Genomic DNA, 17,671 nt, shown 5'->3' with positions numbered 1-17,671 from the left:
CGACGTCTCAAGCTCGCAGATGTCTGGAACTCGGTGCTTGATGCTCATAGTGTGCTTATGAGTGATGGTATGAGTATGTCGCAGAGCTTGACCCCACAATTTGGATAGTCTGCTTGATAGCAACAATTGCACAAGTTTCCAATGTGCTAAGGAGACGAAGGAAGCAGCCAGCAGCTCAAGCCCTTGCGGAGGAGACTACCACTCTCACTGAGTATACGTAGCATATCGGGCACTACTTAGATGCTTTTCGATTGGTCCGTTCTCGCGGCCACGCTTGCCGCGCCGGCATATGTACGGTTGCACCGGGAGGAAAGAATGTAGTAAGGGAGAGGTCGCTCGAGGGAAAACGCGGGCTGATTGGTCCCTCATCACCAGATCGAGTAAAGCTGCTAAATCCTCCAATGCTTAACTCGACTGCGGCCCTACTTTTGCTAGAGAAAGGCCATTGTGCGGGTGTCTACGCGGGTCTACGAAAGGGCATTGAATTCAAGTGGAGCAAGAGGCAAGTCTATTAAATGTCAGCGATAGAGCGCAACAACCACGCGATGTTGGCGCTTGGTGCCTTTGTGTTCTAGAATTCCTCGAGGCATTCGTCAGGTCGCTCTGGAGCCTGCGTTCGTATATGTATGCCAGGTGGTCTCGTTGAAGGTGGAGGTTCAGTGGATGCATGTAGTTGCACAGGAGGGTATATCCTAAATTCCACACATGAGACAGCAAACAGCATACTCGAACAGAACACCCATATTCAATGATGAGTTTTATGTTGCGGCAACGAGAACGATGGGAATCGTGACGTGAAGGTGGTTGGTGGAAAGGACGCGTTGGCTTTGCCAAGGCGGCGCTTGGACCAATTCAGCGCGTGGTTCCGAACGCTCGTCAGTCAACGACCTCATCCATTGTCCCTATCACCGCGTTATGAACGATCAACTATCGCCCTTACATCTAAATGACGATGAGCGGTCATGCTCGCCTAAGAGAAAGAAGTTACGGCAAAAGTATGCGCCGAAAGCATGTACGTCACATCTAGAGCTCTTCCGTATCACCATGTTTGTTCCTTGAGACCGTTCCGATCATTCCGCAGTGGTTGCTCGCGACTAATGCAGCATGGCAACATGCATATAGGCCTTCATCATAGCTAACATAGCCATCTAGGCGTGTCATGTAGGAGATCAAAGCTGAAGGTAAGTTATCGTCTATCTCTACTATGCATTTTGCATCCTAATATGACCCAGTGCTCCGGCGAAAACCCCTGCCAGCGATGTCGAGACAACGGCAAGCGCTGCTTCTTCTCGGAGGATCAGACGGCAGCTGAAGCCTTACAAAATCTCAGTCGACCTTCAATTTCACTGCAACCTTCGACTTCAGCCTCAATTAGCAATGGCAGCGGCCTTGCACGACGCAATATCATGCCGAGGCATCAAAACAACGAGCGGAGAGCCAGTGATGCAAGTGCTCTTGGTCTGTCTATGGAAGCACGCATGGCACGCGTTGAAGCCATGATGCAAGCCTTGCTGCAAGAACGAGCTATGTACACGACACCTAACGGGAGCATGGAGCGTGATGAATCTGGCAATGATACAGCCATGTCCATGCCAATGCTCGACCCTATAAATCCCGCCCTAGCACTTTTGGGCCAGCTACCTCAAACTTCGCATCCTCAAGAAGGCACAACGCCTGCTATAGACCCACTTCTAGACACCGACACGATCACTCTACGCGTCGGCAACCGGGGCCTAGTCTTTCCAGCACCTATTGTCTACCAAGGCTACATCAACACCTTCTTCCGCGAGCTGCAGATCTTCCATCCTTGTGTTGACGAGCAGCTCTTTCGAGTTCGCAGCGAACACGTCTTGGCGAAAGCAGAAGTGCATCCAGACGATACGTGCTTCCTGGCACTGAACTATGTCATATTTGCATTGCATGATGTTTTAACGAAAACAACGGAACCGAGTCCCGATAACAAGCTTGCTGGGTGGCATTGGCTTCAGCTTGCCGATGATGTTGTTGGTATGAGACAGCTTTATGGACATGGTGATCTCAGTCTGGCACAGTTCTTGCTCTTCAAGGTACGCCCTAACCTCATCTTGTAAAGCAACGACTGACGCATGGAGGCTCTTTACTGCACCTTAGTCGACCAGCCCAGCCTCGCTTATAATACGATAGGTCTCGCTAGCCGCTACGTGCTTCAGCAAGGCCTGAATCGCCAGACCTCCTTTGCAGGGTCGGGCATGTGGGAGATATACGAGCGCTCACGAGTGTTCTGGAACATCTTGGTCACCGATCGTCGCATATCCTTGTCATGTGGTCGTCCTTATACAATACGAGATGCTGATATCGACGTGGAACGGCCAAGTGATATGTATCAGCGGGTACGTGATGAGACCCAAAAAGAAATCATGCGTCTGACAGCCAGCACAGGACGTGTTTCCGAACCTGCAACCCTCAGAGTCGCGAGTCAAGCATGATGAAAGCGACAGCGCGAATGCGTTCTTGGACTGCATGATTCACTGGTCTCGTTTCGCTGGTTCCCTATGGGACAGTCTCCTCGCAGCTCACGTATTCACGGATCCCCTCGCCGACAAAATCGCTACATTTGACGCCGCTATTGTTGACTTCTTTGATAACACATTTCAGGAGTTGAAGACCGAAATTCACCCATTGCACCGTCAACAGTACATCCGTATGAGCTTCGACAACCTCCAACTAATGGCTCGACGTGCGATGATCATGTCTTTACAATTCGATCGGGCTACCATACACGTCTGCAGCAGACTGGCAATGGACACAATTACACATGTGCAAGCGTACGAGACCAACGCCAAGTACTCAATGACCTCCATTCTTCGACATCATATGATACCTTCATTAGCAAGCAGTCTTCTTCTGCTGTGCAGTCTCCTTGTGAGCGACCTAAGCTCGCTTGGCCTGTCTCTGGCCAACTGCGTCCCGGTGGTTCATCAGACTTTTAACTCAGCCGTTGATCTTCTACATGACCTGGCACGAGAGATACCACTTGCGCGACGTGTGCTCATGGACTTCGAGAAGATTGTTACAGTAGTACAAACAGCAATAGCGAAGTGGTCCGAGGAGACCCGGCCCCTCCAAGGCACACCGGACTGGAGTATCGTGAGCGATGTCATCCCACTAAACGTTTCTGAGTTGCTCCCCTACAGAGAGCAGGTTCCCGACATCCGCTTCTCGCAACTTTACAAGGGGATGTGGGCTACCAACGCAGGGTACTCGGAGACTGACCATGGGTTCTCGACTTGGAACGAGGATCTTGAGCCTGGCGGCGCGAGATGCAGTGTACTTTGGATTTGAAGTTCTGGACTTCGGATGGACCGAGTATTCATTGTGGCTAGACTGTACTTCTTGCGTGTATCGATGTGCTTGTCTTATATAGATACCCACTTGCATAGCACAGGAATAGCGGGCGTTATTATTTGGAATATGCAATCATAACTCATGGTCGATAGACTCGTGAACGTGCCATTTGATCACAAAAGTTGAGTGATACCGCATGTCATTGCTCGTGAACAAAGACTGTATTCTTGTTTTCGCTGCACTCATTATGATGTCAGAGACCGACCCCATGTAATGTAGCTTAACATCATGAGTAGTAACGAAGGTCTCTATGGCTTTTGCACAAGATTTCCATCCTTTCCCGACCAGCTCTCTGCCAAGTTTTGGTTGGTTGTGTTACAAGCAACAACGGCGAAACACCCTGTGAAGCAATACATCCAATACAGCCGTGCTTCTTGATACACAGAAACCACTATGGTCAAGTAGAAACGATCGAACACTGAGGGGTTCTTCGCGCCGTAACTCCACGTTTGTGTAATATCCATCGTGTGTTCGCGCACAGCAGCATACACGTGTAGGCAGATACATGCCATATACTTGGGACGATTGGAACATGGAATATTTTGTTGTATTCTTCGTTATCGAATGCGTCTTCAACATTACAACGATCACGTCGTGGAGACAGCTCTTGCACAATGTTTCAACATTGACGAGCTGGCTTCAACGAACATACAAATCATCGCACCAATTTTCTAGAATAATCACAAATACAATGAGAATAAGTACAGCTATCTTCCATCTCATTCTAAAACATCTAGCTTGACAGATGCTGGCTCGTACGCTCTTCAATTTCTGTTCATGCATGCACGATCTTTAACCCACACAAGATTGGCTTACACTGCAGGGTATTCCGACTGCATTGAGGACGATCACCGTTAAACTAGTCTTGGGTCAAAGATCTGTTAAATATAGATACGCTGTATTGATCCAAGCACAGATATGTTAAAGGTCCACAATACTGCTGTGTCATGAACACACTCGAGCATACGAACCTCGCAGGACCGGAGAGTAAATCGCAACGACGTGCAATCTTTTGTAAAGTATCCAACTAAGAAGCCGCGCGAACATGTTATGATGTGCTCTTATGTCGCTGGTGCAGCAAGTGCATTTATCTTCGTTGATTGGAAACTGCACGAAGAAAAAACATCTATGCAAGGTAGCAGTAACTTCAATCAACCTGCTTTTGCCTTGCTCATTTTGCCGAAGTTCATGTTCGACTGTATGACAAAGGCATCCCGTGGTAACCTTCCAAAGTCCTCCCTGGAGACTCGCTATCATACGAGGGCACAACTCCTGCATCTGCAATACTAGCATGGAAACATTGAAGCACAGCTGTGCGCATTGAGACACCGGGCATTGGGCATCGGGCATCACGGGCGACTGATCGTACCCATCTGACCTCAATCGAACAGACGTTCTCACAGCAACCGCAAAGTCAAGCTCAGGACACCGACCGAGCCCTTCAGCTTCAACGTCATCTGCGAGCATCGTGAAACCTGACTTCTAGACGGCCCGCGCTCTCCAACCTCCGAACCACACATTCAGGCATCATCCCCAATATCAGGCACCACTCCTAATCGCCGCGTTCCATCCAGCATCTGCCCAATGCACTTCCAAAGCTCCACCTGTATCATAACATCGTAACAATACCCCCCACTTTTCCTCAATGCACGCAGAGTCCCCATCTCTGCCCTACACCCAGGCATCCCAGCCCAACGTGCAAACTGCAAAAAGAGAGGACCCACTACCCGCGTCCAGTAGCGACTAACCCGCACGTTCACCAGTGGCATTCAAATCATCAAACCGCCTTTGCTTGGAACATGCGGCGAACCTGCACAGAACGGTGGCGAGGAAGGCGCGTGGAAGGTTGAGTTTGATGGATAGCTCGGACGTGGGCTGCACAAGGTGACGCAAACCGAACCAGGTTTTGCGAGATGCAGACGTGGGCGTTAGTGCGCGTTGAACGCGTGGAACGCATTTGGAAATTGTAGATACCACTCATCGATTTATCCAACGAGAGCGCTGGGATCTTGCTAGAGCTACAAGGTCCAGAAGCCAATATACGAGCGCTGGAACAATCGGCCGACTGCAGCAATGAAGCAATCACTGCAACCATCCCGGCAGCAGCGCTCCGAAGCATCATCACTCGTCCAACACGCTCAGATAGAGGCCAGCAAGACCGCAATAGGAAATGCACTAGCAAGCGTCGCAGATGAGGCTCTGCGGGAAGCCCAGACCCAAACGGGGCACTCTTCAATCACGGCTTTGACTGCCCGTGGTTCAGCGACACGCAAAAGCCCAAAATTTGCGGGTCGCCTGCTGAAAACAGAACGGTCTTCTCGCGGTCTGGAAGCGTGGCTGGGACGCGGGTCCCCTCGCTTTGCATCACATTTTGCACTGTGCTGCCGGGTCATTTCGGAATCTTACATTGTCGTGCGCGGAGTCCAGCACCTGCGCACGTGAAACCGTCCAGGAACGTGAAAACTGTGGGGATGCGTGTGTTGAGAGTGGTCCTTTTCCATCACAAGATCCACTTCAGCGACGTTTGGCATGAGCTTATCCCTTTACCGAATGCAAAACTACTCCTTCTGGGGTTTAGGAGATGGAACGCTGGGCGGTTGCTTTTTCGGAAGGATTTCAGCGCGAAACGTACGGGAGTAAAAAAAAAAAGGAAATTTTTGATAGTGCTGACGAGTGGTAAAACGATTAGGCAGGAAAGCGCGGAGAGAGCGAAACAATGCGTTTTGTGGTTCGGCGAAAAGCCGGCAAAGCGACGTTTGGGGCTCTGCGGCTGTCCCGTTGTTGCATGCTGCATCGAAGGTCTGCAGAACATCAGCTCTTCCCACGCCTCAACAGATCTTGCAGACGCTATCGGCGGATGCTAGAGACTGGGTAGCGTCGTGGATAGCGGACAAGTGTATGCGAAGATGGGAGATTCGCCTCTGGACCGTCGGTGAGGCACGCCATGCTGTGACGTTTGCTCAAGCAAAGGGCGGATGCAGAGCCCCTGCAGTATGCATGGCTTGCGGCTGCCAGATCAACAATATGCATCCTTTGCATCGTTAAGCTTCCGCGTTACACGAGCTGCAGAGTTTTGGCGAGCACGAATTGCCCGAGAGGCGGTGTCCAGTTGTTTGTTGTTGCGCATCTTGACCGGAAGGCTACAAAGCCGCCACCACGGCTAAGGTCAAAACTTGCGCAGAGCGAGTATTTTCGAATCTCGCCCCTAAGCACCAGCGTGTCGACCCGTCGAAAGGATGCACCTCGTTGACTGCTAGCCAGTATCGAAATAGATATACTAACTGTAGCTCGTTGGACTCAGCCTCAGGGGTTGCTTGCGTGCTTCAACTCACGATGACGTATGCGCGCCTTCCGCAGTTCCCCCTCTTCCACAACGAGCCATCCAGTCGACGATACATCCCAGTTTTGGATATGTGAGGCCACGCAAGATGCATCCACAGATTCATCTCGCACATCTCGATGGCATCGGAAGCAGACATGATCGACGCCGCGTACCTGCATACTGGAAGTCAGATACGTCATACCAGCCCCCCCTCCCCGCGGCACAACCCCACGGGAAGCGGCACCTTGGATGCGGAGCCCCAGCCTTCCAAAAGCCTACGACACCACAACCGGGCCTTCTTGTCGCTATAACGGTATGAAACCCAAGCAACAGCGACGCAAAGCACACGCCAGCTTCGTATCCGATGCCGCTTGAAACATCCCAGAGCCGTGATCGTGGCAACGGCCTCGAATCGAGGTTTGGACGCGCTGTTTGCGGGGAGATGATCGTCGAAAAGCTGGAGCAAGTGATGCGAAATGGAAAATTTCCTCGGCCGCATGCGACACTTCCGCAACGTGCGAGTCAAGGAGGATGCTGTCATTGGCCTGTCACTTGTTGCTTGAGCGATGTTTCGATGTGTAACATCTTTGTTTAGTCTGGGGTTGCCGGTTGGGGAAAGGGGCTTGGTGTTACGTCAGGCTGACGGGGAGGCACAGTAGCGTTCCGGGGCAGGCTTCATCAGTGAATTGCAGCAGCGGAAACACTCTCCCTGACTGTGCGCGCAATTGGATGTTTGAACGGATTGTTGGCGAGTCAATTGGTGGTGATTCGTCGCGGGGATGTGCAGCGTCTACACGTGAAAGCTAGACTGGCGAAAGTTGATGCGCTGACATGTGATTCGAACGAAGCTGAGAAATGTGCAAGGCAAACGTTGCAAAAGTCCATAGCCGTTGCTGACCGCGCATATGGAGGCGCTGACGAAGAACCAGGATGCGTCGCGTGGAGCACTTCCGAAAGTAGTAACCCCGCCCCAAGGCGCTCCGTTTATGCGGGGAAAACTTTGGGGACTTGATGTGCAAACTCAACCAGCGCAGCTGAACTCTGGATAAGCGTTTTCCCTTTCAGCGACAGCGCCTTCCCAGCACCAGTGTTTGCCTGTGGGTGCAGCTCAGATCATGGTCTGTATTGAAACCTGAAAAGAAACGCACCGGATGTGTTCTGCTTGAATTGCCCTTCTGGGTAGCGGTACCCGACTTGCTACGTCAGTTCTGGGAGCTACGGAGTGACGTACTGACTAGTCTCTTATGCCGACCTGGGCATTTTGTTGCACATGAACACTTTGCATCATACCTTTGATCTTGTTAAGGAGAGTTTGATGTGTTGTTCATTTGCATGTCAGGCGGTGATCTCACTTGAACCTGATCGAGATGCCTGAAAACGAAGGCTGCGACTATTGACATCCAATGACCACAGTCAACTCTCCGACGCTGATGGTCGGGGGTCGCGGACAGTGAACTGATAAGAAGCACGTGTCTTCGTATCCAGAGTGTCAATGTTGCGATGAAGTTCGCGCACGAGGACGTGCGAACGTTCTGCAGTGTGACACGGTCACTGTGATAATTAAGGGTGCCTGGAATGGTCGCTCGTACATTGTACACAGGTCAGATCATGGTGTTGAGGATATCTCCGGAAATCTCCCCGGTCATCAAAGCGTTGGTCTCAGACCAAGGTTCCTGAGTTGATGGCGGTTGGTGCTAGTCAAAACGTGGGCAGCGTCCACATGCCTCGGCAGCTGAAGTCGGCAGCTTTCCTGATTTGAGATTGCTATCGCGATGTGCCAGAACTCCGCTCGTCCTCTGAAAGTGCATTGACTGCTTGCGGTAATTGTCCGAGGTTCGACAGCCATGGCTGCGCTATCAGCAGCAAGGTTGAGAGCAGGATCGAAATGCGGAGTGTAGGGCTGCATGATGTCCGAGCGCGTTAGCGGAGACATCTCGCCAGATTGAGGCGCATTGAGGTCAATGTATTCCTGCACCTAAGGTTATTGTTTCATGTGCCTCGGTACCTTGTCATGCTTGCTGAAGTCCAATGTTGACAACATGTCAGATGCGTTGAGTCTGCTCATCATGAGGAACAAATATTCCAGCCTGAGGTGGCCGTGATGTGCCAAATGACTGAGTAGTCCTAGAGTTGACCTGATCCCCAACCTCGTGGGGAACTGAGACATGCCAGCGAAGTCTTCCACCCAGCCTCGTGGAAATGGAGGGTGTGAGGCTTGTTCAAGCGCGTCTCTCACCCCCGACAAACTTATCGTCCCTGACATCGCGATCGATATCAAGCCCCTAAAGATCAAGCAATTGGCGGCGGGTGTGCCAGTCAGATGCTATCGTCATGGCTTGATACAAGTGTATGATAGCGATGTCTTGGTTGTAGTCTGTGACGGATATGCACGCTAGACGTCGACTGCTGCATTTCAGATCTAAGCTTTGTAAATCTGATTGTCTCGACCTTCAGATGCTCGCTCGTGTCATACTTGGTTGGCTACCACACTGTGTTGAATCCTGGGACTTCGGATGTGGGGCCTTGGGTAACTGTAAACCTCACTTTACGTCCATATCTAGACGGTGACGTACTTCTTACCGTTCGAGCTTCGGATACAGGCTGTAAGAGAGGCGGGTTCCCATTGAATCTTGGACAAGCGACGAGCTTTGCGTGATGACGAGATAGGAAGGATGAAGCTGACATTGACGCGCGTCAAGATGATAGGGTCCAACCTCCGGAAACCGTGGTGTTGATACGCTGGTTGTGGCTGAGGGACGTTCGCAGGTGGACGCAGGGAAATATTGACGATATGCTGGCGTCTGACAATGCAGCGAGGCGCCGGATACACTCCCACGAGCATCTCCATATCGAGTACCGGTGTTCTCGATATGTACGATCTACGAGATCATGTCGCTGCCAGGCGCTGCAATTGAATGCTTTGTTGCATCTGGCCGGTCGAATTTGTCGAAGGATTGCGGGTACGTTGGACGCCAGATCTGCATGCAGCAGTATTGGCGAGAAGGAGCATGTCACCACTGTGCATCTCGTAACCTGCAAGGTGTGACAGTGTCAGAGCATGTGACGAGCCCCCCACGAGTGCAACGAATGGAAGTTGCGGAGTTGCGAGATGAGGTGACGGTAAATCCATCACAGTCACAGGGTGAAGGGTGAGAGCGTATTCCCAAGGGGTTGGTAAGAGTGCTATCTGAAGCCTCCCGTGGTGGCGGAGCTTCCTTGTACATGAGGCTGAAGGGGCGACAAGTCAGAGGTTGAGCATGTCTTGAGAAGTTCAGATGACCTCTCTGCAGGCGCTAAGCTGCCAGCGCACCAACACCCTGACCGACTGTGTCGCGGGGTAGTGCAGCGGGTGCCTGTTAGGGCAGTACCGCTCATCTCGTTTCCATGATGACTATTGTTTTGAGAGCCGGCTGATCGATGGTGTTCGCGAATAGCAGCGTGGAAAGCCAGTCGACCGTGGCGAGTCGCTGCGGATGATGAGCACGCGATTTGAACCGATCTTGGAGCGCTGCATATTATCCCGTTGCAAGATGTTAGGTAAAAAGTTTCCGAACCTCGCAAGCGAAGGTCGGTCAGCTGGTAAGTCTTGCGTGGCCGTACGTGATGTTGATGTACTGCGGGAATGAAGAGAAAGTAGTGTTGAGGTGTCAACAGCAGAAATATGACGTGTAAAACCTCCGAACGCCTCCTGGCTGTAACAGTCGCGGCCCGCAGGCAGTCAGGTGGTAACGAAGAAATTAAAAGGCGGACGCATTTCAGGTGAGGTAGCATTGAGGTTGACACCTGATTCATAAGGCTGAAGCATGGCGGGATCGCCGTCGAGACTCGACTGCTGCGGACGCACGACTTGCGTGCCAAGATGCACCTCTTTTGGACATCTGTTGCGCAAGGAGGGTCTCACGAAGCAGCGCCCTCGAGCATTGCATGCAGCGGCCCTCGCGGTCCTCCCTGTGTCCTCCCTGTGATGAAGCCGTTGTTGTTGACTCTGCTGTCAGGTGCCAGGCACGCATCACAGGCAGTCACGGTGGCCAGGAAGGCGGCCCGAGGGAAAGCGGCAAAGCAATAGCCGCGGGTGCTCAGTAGTCGTCACAAGGCAAAGATCTCCATGTCTCAGATATTGTTGTCAATAAACACGAATCATAGTGACACGCAGCGTGCCTTTCGAGCAGTCGCGGCAGCTGCAACGAGAACCATGGTGCTGTGGTGGGGAATAGTGGGCGAGTTCCGCCATTGGGTGGCATTCTGTGCTGCATAGCAAAGTGTGCATAAGCGCACAACTTACAAGATGATTCAGAAGAGCGGTAAAGAACCTACCAAACAGATCAAACTCTCGTATGAGACGTGCATGTTGTTGAGTTCAGACGACCATGACAGCTGCGAGAATGGCATCAGCCCGTCGTATTCGTTGCTCAGGCAATCATCACAGTGATGCAGTCGCAATTGGGAGTATGTTTTGATCTTGTGAACAATCGCTTTTTTCGATTAAGTACCTAACTAATTACCTGCTATCTCGTGTGAGGTAATGCTGTTGCAGAACGACTTCGCAAAGTCGACCTGTACCGGGGTATAATGGCTCTATTAAGCCCAAATAGAAGTACAGTGCAGGTAACAGTACAGACCAATGGACGAGCTGCCGCTGTATGAAAGCCAACTCGACCAGGCGCGAGCCTTGACCCTTCTTTAGAAGCCAGTTGAACCGCCCTTAGTCCGCTGAAGGAGAATCGTAGCCTCGTAGGGCGTACAGGATGCCTTCAAAGCATCGAAGATTTTGGGAGGTCATTACTCATCATCACCGCTCAGAATGCTGAACGGGTACCAAAAAGCACGAAACGCCGTGAGCCCAATGCTCGCTTGTGGATGCCGCTAGAAGTGCAAGTGTAAAAACAATAAAGATCAACTACCACCCCTTGGTGTGGTAGCTACCAAGACCTTGGTCGAAATAGCTGTTAGGATTTTTCGCGCTCGTATGCGTGGGTTGAGGCTGGGCCATGGTGCTCATGCCTTGAAGGTCGGTGGTGGTGGCAGCTCGTCGCATAGCTGCGTTCGTCGTCGCATTCTTCTGCTGCCGTTCCCACAGTAGGTTTTGACGAAGAGAGCCGCTCAGCTCGTTTTGAAGCATGAGTCGGCGGGTGGTCCGCGGAGATAAGGCGGGAGGGTGCACGTTCGAAGTCGTCATGATGATAGGCTTGGCTCTGGAAGCCTGTTGACGCATCATCAAACCACTGTCCTCCTGAGGCGAGTTGCCGATGGAAGGACCGTTCGGTGTTGTTGTGCGAGACCGACGGATCGACGGAGGCTGTTGGCGCTGGGCTGCGTTTTGCATTGCTTGCGCACGGTCGCCTTCGTGCATCATTGTTGTTAGAAGTGAGCGGTGGGAAGTGAGGTTGGGCTTGGAGTCAACACGGGGGAACATGCTGGTGGCTTGCATGCTCGACTGATGGCTCTCGTCGGCCTCCTCGTCGTCGTCTTCCCAGTCATCACCGGAGTCCTCCTCTTCGATGGCACTCTCGTCTGGCTCGTCGCTGTCGCTCTCAATGGCGCCTTCGCTCTCACAGATAGCCTCCTGGTACTGGCGCAGGCTGATCTGGTTGGCGAAAGAAGTCGTCTTGCGCATTGAGCCGGCTTTGCGAAGGTTCTCAGACAAGGAGCTGCGCTGTGCCAGTGAGTAGGCCTCGAGTGAGCTGCTGGCATCCTCGTCAGACGAGCCGCCGAGAGTGAACATTGGCTGCTTCTTCTTCATAGGCTCTGTCCTTGATGGCGCTGGCTTTACAATGAAGCTAGAGGTCTTCTTCAAAATCGATGGCGTAGGTACCAGGTTAGTGCTTGAACGTATTGAGGTGGAGATGTGGCCAGGCTCGAAGCCACGGACGACGCTGTGCTGGCTCATGTCGGTGGAGGTGCTGGCTTCTGAGCCAGTGGCGCTCAAGTCGTCGCTGCCGCGAGCCGTGGCGAATGTAGATGTCGAGAGCTCAGGAGCGCAGCGGCGTGCAGTTAAAGGTGGCGATACAGAACGTGGGGCTGCTGCTTCCTCTGGTCGTTGTGTTTCGGTCGTCTGCGGGGCGAGCTGCGGGGGCAGCGGCGACAAGGGTTCAATGACCTTCTTCGCTTGTATCGAATTGACGACCTTTTCCAGGTCGATGGGGGTCATGTGCTTGCCGCGGGCATTGCTAGTGGCCGAGTCGTGGCGGCGCAGGTCTGGACGGGACGCTGAAGAGTCCGAGCGGTGCTGGCTCGTGGTGAGAGGGTCCATGGCGATGGAGTCATCCGATGCTACGCTGGTGGACAACTCTGGTACGTCTGCAGTGGCACCTGCGGCGATTTCTTGGTCAAACGACCACTGCGGCGGCACAACGTGGTCGGGCTGACAGCAGAACGTCTCGCGCGCCCACAGCCGCCAGGCCATGTTCTCGTAGCGCTTTCCGTCCTCCATGGCAGGCGAGCATTTGGAGAAGACTGTTGGGGTAGGCGTTAGTGGGCGCTCAGGGAACCCTTTGATATCGACGTCACTCACCACTCCATAGTCCAAAGAGGTTCTCGGGGTTGCGGGTCTCAATGGTGTGCATCGAGCCGTGCTCAACGCGCACAATGGGTAATTCGGCTCTGAGCGGCATCGTGAATGTGAGGGCACTTTGTGTCGGGGTGGTGTTGATATACGTGTGGGGAATGAGACCTGTCGTGGTCCGCTTGCGTCGGCGACGATGAGGCGCTTGCGTCAATCAGGTGGGCAGTTGCCGAACAGATAGAATGCCGGCGTCGTTACAGGTGTCGCGGATACATGTGTGTACGGTATGCAGTCGATATGTTGATTGAAGTCTATGGTGTTGAGTGCGGGCAGTCGACAGTATGCGTGTATATGAGGGAACTACAGGTGCGCCGAGGTGGGAGTGGATCTCTATGTATAAAGGCCGGGCCAGTGCAAAGCTGCGCCGGACAGGGATGGGCAGGAGCGACCGCCGACACGGAAGGAGCGACCTGGACGCCCACACCTGGCCAAACACCCCTGCACTTCATCCTCGCCCCAAACAGGCCCTCACAAGCTCTTCCGGACACTCCCCGGCATTGCACGTCGGGGCCTGTCCGCGCCTGTCCGCTGCCCATGACGGCCTACCGCCATTTCATGAGAGCCTACCGCTATTGACCGTGAAAGCTGCCGGCTGGCGTGTCCTGCACGACACCATCTGATTCTGCTGCCATGATGCTCATAAGGCCATGCCAGCGCGTCTCATTCTTGCTGAGATCCTATGAGCCCCAAGACGCCTTGAGCGCTCGCTGTGCCACTACGTCCAATACGCTCTGGCCGAAAGCATCAGTGCCCACGCGTGGCAGCTGGGCTTGCTCCCCCACGATGGCGCTGTGCGCATGATTGCTACCTGGACTGTGCGCGCAAGGTTCTTCTTCCAGAATCCCTGGTGAAAGAGGCTGACTCGCTGTTCCGGCGAGGCGCTGCAGTCCACGAGTTGTTCAAACGCTCACCATTCACCTCGAGACGGCCCTCTGCAACACCTCAACTCGTCGAGCCCTTGACCGTACAGCAGGTTTGCCGCTGGCCTCTCTGCACGCTGTCTTGAATCACAAGTTTTCGAACTGGCGAAAGCAATGAGCCCCGGAGACTAGTAACGGCACCACAAGTCACCTGAGCTATGATCATGCCCAATCTTACAATACGCGCAACTCAGCCGTATTGAATTTTCTTTCCGCGCTCTTCTGATCGTCATCCCTGCTTGCGTCTAGCTCGGGGGCAAAGCTCTTGTCCCGGTAACCTTCAAGCACTGCCGACGATGCGGTTGAAGTCCTGAAAGTAGCTGGACATTACTCAGATGACCTTCTCATTGATCGCTTTGCTACAGTTGCTGTTTTCAGGAGATGAAGCAGACTCGAAACGGATCAGGCAGCCTCACTTCCACATGGCAACCCATCTCCACTCGTCTCTCCGCACTGGAGCAGGCATCACGAGGCATCTGACTTTTTCCGCTGTTGGTCAAGATCCCCTGCCGTTCTGAGAGGACCCTCTCCGCCACTATCTCAAGTGGAGATTTCTCCGCCTACCATGAACAATCGACAGCTCACTCGAGTCCCTCACGAGACGCTGAGAAGATGCATGTAGCTCTGCGAGCCATTGTTCGCTGGGTTTCGCTGGGTGCAGGTCGACCTTGGGATCATCAGCACGAGACCTCAGCCTAGAGCGTACAACGGCTGGACTTCGTGTCTTCACGGCTCTTGCAACACGGAATCTCCAGCTGTTCAAGCGCTGAAAGTTGGGGTGGTAAGATGTACCCCGCCTAAAGTGCGCACAGTGCCCCCAGCGCAGCCTTCGAGTAACTGCGGTAGTGGCAAAGATGCGACGTTGACCAACTACAAGGCAAATTCTCGTGGTCATCTGGAATATCTCATCGAATCATACGGCTGCACAAGTTATCATGTGCAACACTCCCGCTCCGCTATATGCAGCATGATTCTGGTTTCATGAGTTGTACAGCAAAATGATCCATCTGGGTAATTGCGTGGCACCTTACAGCGGAAGAACAACACTCCAAACAGGGCCTCTAGTATGTCGCTACCATAGCTGAGGTTCGTTCCTGAATGCCATGCCCCTCGGTATGCTCATCAACCGCCCTAGATATGTCACAAGCACCCATTCTACCGCCTTGCAGCATCGCACGTGAACTCCTCGACCGTGACAACTCATCTTCTGTCTAGTCAGGAACCTAGAACGCTACAGCGGTCGTCTATCCCGACTTTCCGTTAGGGTCGTTGTATCTTCAGGATCTCAGGGTGCCTTGAAGAACATTCACGGTGATCTCGCCGAGGAGTCTTGCTGACAGTCTGACGGTCAGGTTCACGTGGACTTGTGATGTCGAACAAAGCTCCTATTGCGGCTGCTTACAGCATGCAAACGACACTTACCTGTTGTACGACCGCCAACAATGGATTCCTTCAAACACAACAGCGACAGCGATGACACAGCGCAAACCGGGTGTTATTCCCAACTTCCCCGGACTACACCATGACGCGCACTTGATTCATTTACTCTAGGCCAATCATCATTATTTATTGCTGCGGCCCCTGGCTTTTGTGTCACCCTGTCGAGACTGAAAGAACATTGCAAACCAGGTCGCCAAAATCGATGTACGCCATTTTCGATTCTTAAGACCCGGTCTGAGCTATCTTGGCCAACAGATGTTGCACAAAGGTACGATCGGAATGCAATGCGACATCCTACAGCACGCAATGAGCCATGACTTGACGTGTCCTTTGTGCTCCGTGAGGCTGCTCGATCCCTTTGCGGTCATGCCCCGACAACGTCGACAACACTCACTCCTGACTTCTTCACAGATAACAATACCCCTTACAACACCTTCTAAACATAGGTCAACCAACACCAACTCTAAAATTAGTTTCACTTCTATCAACACAGACCCTTGAACACATTGTACGAAGTCATCAAACCACAACATCATTCTCTCGTTCCAGTTCTGTGCAAGTAATATATGCTGTATACAAACACCCCGCAAACTTGGGCGACACAAGCATGGTACACGATTACATCCACGATGGCGGCGTCACAGTGCCACATTCCCGGACACTTGGCTGGGGGTGAAAGGCCCGACAGCCTGGTTCAAGCGGCTACCCATCCCCAATCTGGACTGGGGCTTGCACAATCCGCGTGGCTCACATCCACCAATCGCGCAGCAATAAAGCCGGTGGCTGTGGTTGCGGGTGCTCGCAATGGCATCGTTCAGCTGATACGTTTCAAAGGCATCTTTACATGTCACTAAACGAGTCGGAAAGGTCTAAGTCCTGTCTATCTTTCTTCTTTGGCAAAGTAGCATGCATAGCGCGACGCAGGGCACACATGCACCGTGAATCCCGCGCTGCTTCCAACCAATCCAAATTCACAACGTGCTCACACCTTTGAATAAAGGCGATCCTTTCGCGAATTGTAGCAATTCAATCAGCGTTTCGCGACACATTAGACCGAGGTCTCGGCTGCCCGTTGCGGACCCCCGTAATTGACTTTGCGCTGCAAGGGAGGCGCTCGAACATCTTCTCCTGAACAAGTTGTTCATGATCCCACACACCTAGCGCACGGGGGGAAGTCATCAGTAGCCTCCGCTCCGCGACTCAATTTGCGTGAATTACATTTCGCTGCAATGGTATCATGTCGGAAGGTCCTGCGACAGCACAATTTCGTCGGCATGCGGAGCGATGCCGGTAAAGCAGTTCTTTTCCAGCGAGTTGGAAGGGTGCGTCGTATCAGTCCGGCTGCATGTTCCATCGTGCATTGGAGCCTGCAAAAGACTGTTCTTGGGGTTAGCAAAGTTACGAGAACCCGCCGGAGCATTTCACATCGCTCTCCTTCCGATGACTCGAGCAACAGCAAAACGCACGCCATCGAATTGGGTCGCAACCCTAATCTCGTCTCGCAAAACAAAAGCAGAACAGGTCACAAGCAGGCCTCGAACTGCTAAACCCACACACCGAACTCACAGACTCGAAGATACCGACAAAACGCGACGAAATTCATCCCACCCCGGCAAATCTGAGGTTCACATGGTCAAGCCCCAACTTGGCAAGTGGTGTGGTTGCATGCTTTCCCCACGTGCTTATCGAGTGCACATGGGTGGTTAGGCGTGCTGCTTCCGGCACTGTAACCCGCGCGGTATCAGCAACTCTTAGTTCGAGACCAATGTCACTGCATGCGAGTCTCTGTTCGTGTTTACAATTACCCACGGTACCCTCCATTCAGCTGACAATGGAGAACGACGTGGTGTTTCGCCGCTGTGCCCTGTGGGCCTGCTGATTTCTTCCGCCAACGATGAAGCCTTTTCACCTTCCTGCTATGGGGAGGGTAAGCGCCACCATCAGATCCTGTGAAATCCTTTGGAGATTCTCCGGCTTTTCGTTGCGGTTCTAGAAGTGTGGGTGCTGGGCGGGTGGGTTCCCTTTTCGGCACTCCGCCCTCCT

The 17,671-nt window shown here is 52.8% G+C and overlaps 4 protein-coding genes across 4 annotated transcripts; 1 reads left to right on the top strand and 3 right to left on the bottom strand.

Moving 5' to 3' along the window:
* Positions 1-909: 909 nt before the first annotated feature.
* On the top strand, positions 910-3,433 carry BU25DRAFT_375634 (uncharacterized protein). Its single transcript, XM_033704099.1, has 5 exons — positions 910-1,012; positions 1,153-1,181; positions 1,233-2,066; positions 2,112-2,369; positions 2,419-3,433. Exons 1-5 carry the CDS (start codon positions 916-918, stop codon positions 3,319-3,321), a joined length of 2,121 nt encoding a protein of 706 aa, XP_033557685.1. The 5' UTR covers positions 910-915; the 3' UTR covers positions 3,322-3,433.
* A 1,573-nt stretch (positions 3,434-5,006) lies between these two features.
* On the bottom strand, positions 5,007-5,681 carry BU25DRAFT_174883 (uncharacterized protein). Its single transcript, XM_033700850.1, has one exon. It carries the CDS (start codon positions 5,504-5,506, stop codon positions 5,162-5,164), a length of 345 nt encoding a protein of 114 aa, XP_033557684.1. The 5' UTR covers positions 5,507-5,681; the 3' UTR covers positions 5,007-5,161.
* A 4,040-nt stretch (positions 5,682-9,721) lies between these two features.
* Positions 9,722-10,640, bottom strand: BU25DRAFT_174874 (uncharacterized protein). The gene has a single exon (XM_033700849.1). It carries the CDS (start codon positions 10,496-10,498, stop codon positions 9,890-9,892), a length of 609 nt encoding a protein of 202 aa, XP_033557683.1. The 5' UTR covers positions 10,499-10,640; the 3' UTR covers positions 9,722-9,889.
* A 641-nt stretch (positions 10,641-11,281) lies between these two features.
* BU25DRAFT_174931 (DUF1752-domain-containing protein) lies at positions 11,282-13,433 on the bottom strand. The gene is made up of 2 exons (XM_033700851.1): positions 13,218-13,433; positions 11,282-13,159 (listed from the first exon to the last, which is right to left on the bottom strand). Exons 1-2 carry the CDS (start codon positions 13,315-13,317, stop codon positions 11,604-11,606), a joined length of 1,656 nt encoding a protein of 551 aa, XP_033557682.1. The 5' UTR covers positions 13,318-13,433; the 3' UTR covers positions 11,282-11,603.
* Between the last annotated feature and the right edge of the window lie 4,238 nt (positions 13,434-17,671).

Source organism: Macroventuria anomochaeta (genome assembly GCF_010093625.1).
Source record: "Macroventuria anomochaeta strain CBS 525.71 unplaced genomic scaffold BU25scaffold_36, whole genome shotgun sequence".
In the NCBI taxonomy this organism is placed as follows: domain Eukaryota; kingdom Fungi; phylum Ascomycota; class Dothideomycetes; order Pleosporales; family Didymellaceae; genus Macroventuria; species Macroventuria anomochaeta.
Note: the sequence above shows the minus strand (reverse complement) of the source record. Positions and strands in the feature narration are given on the sequence as shown.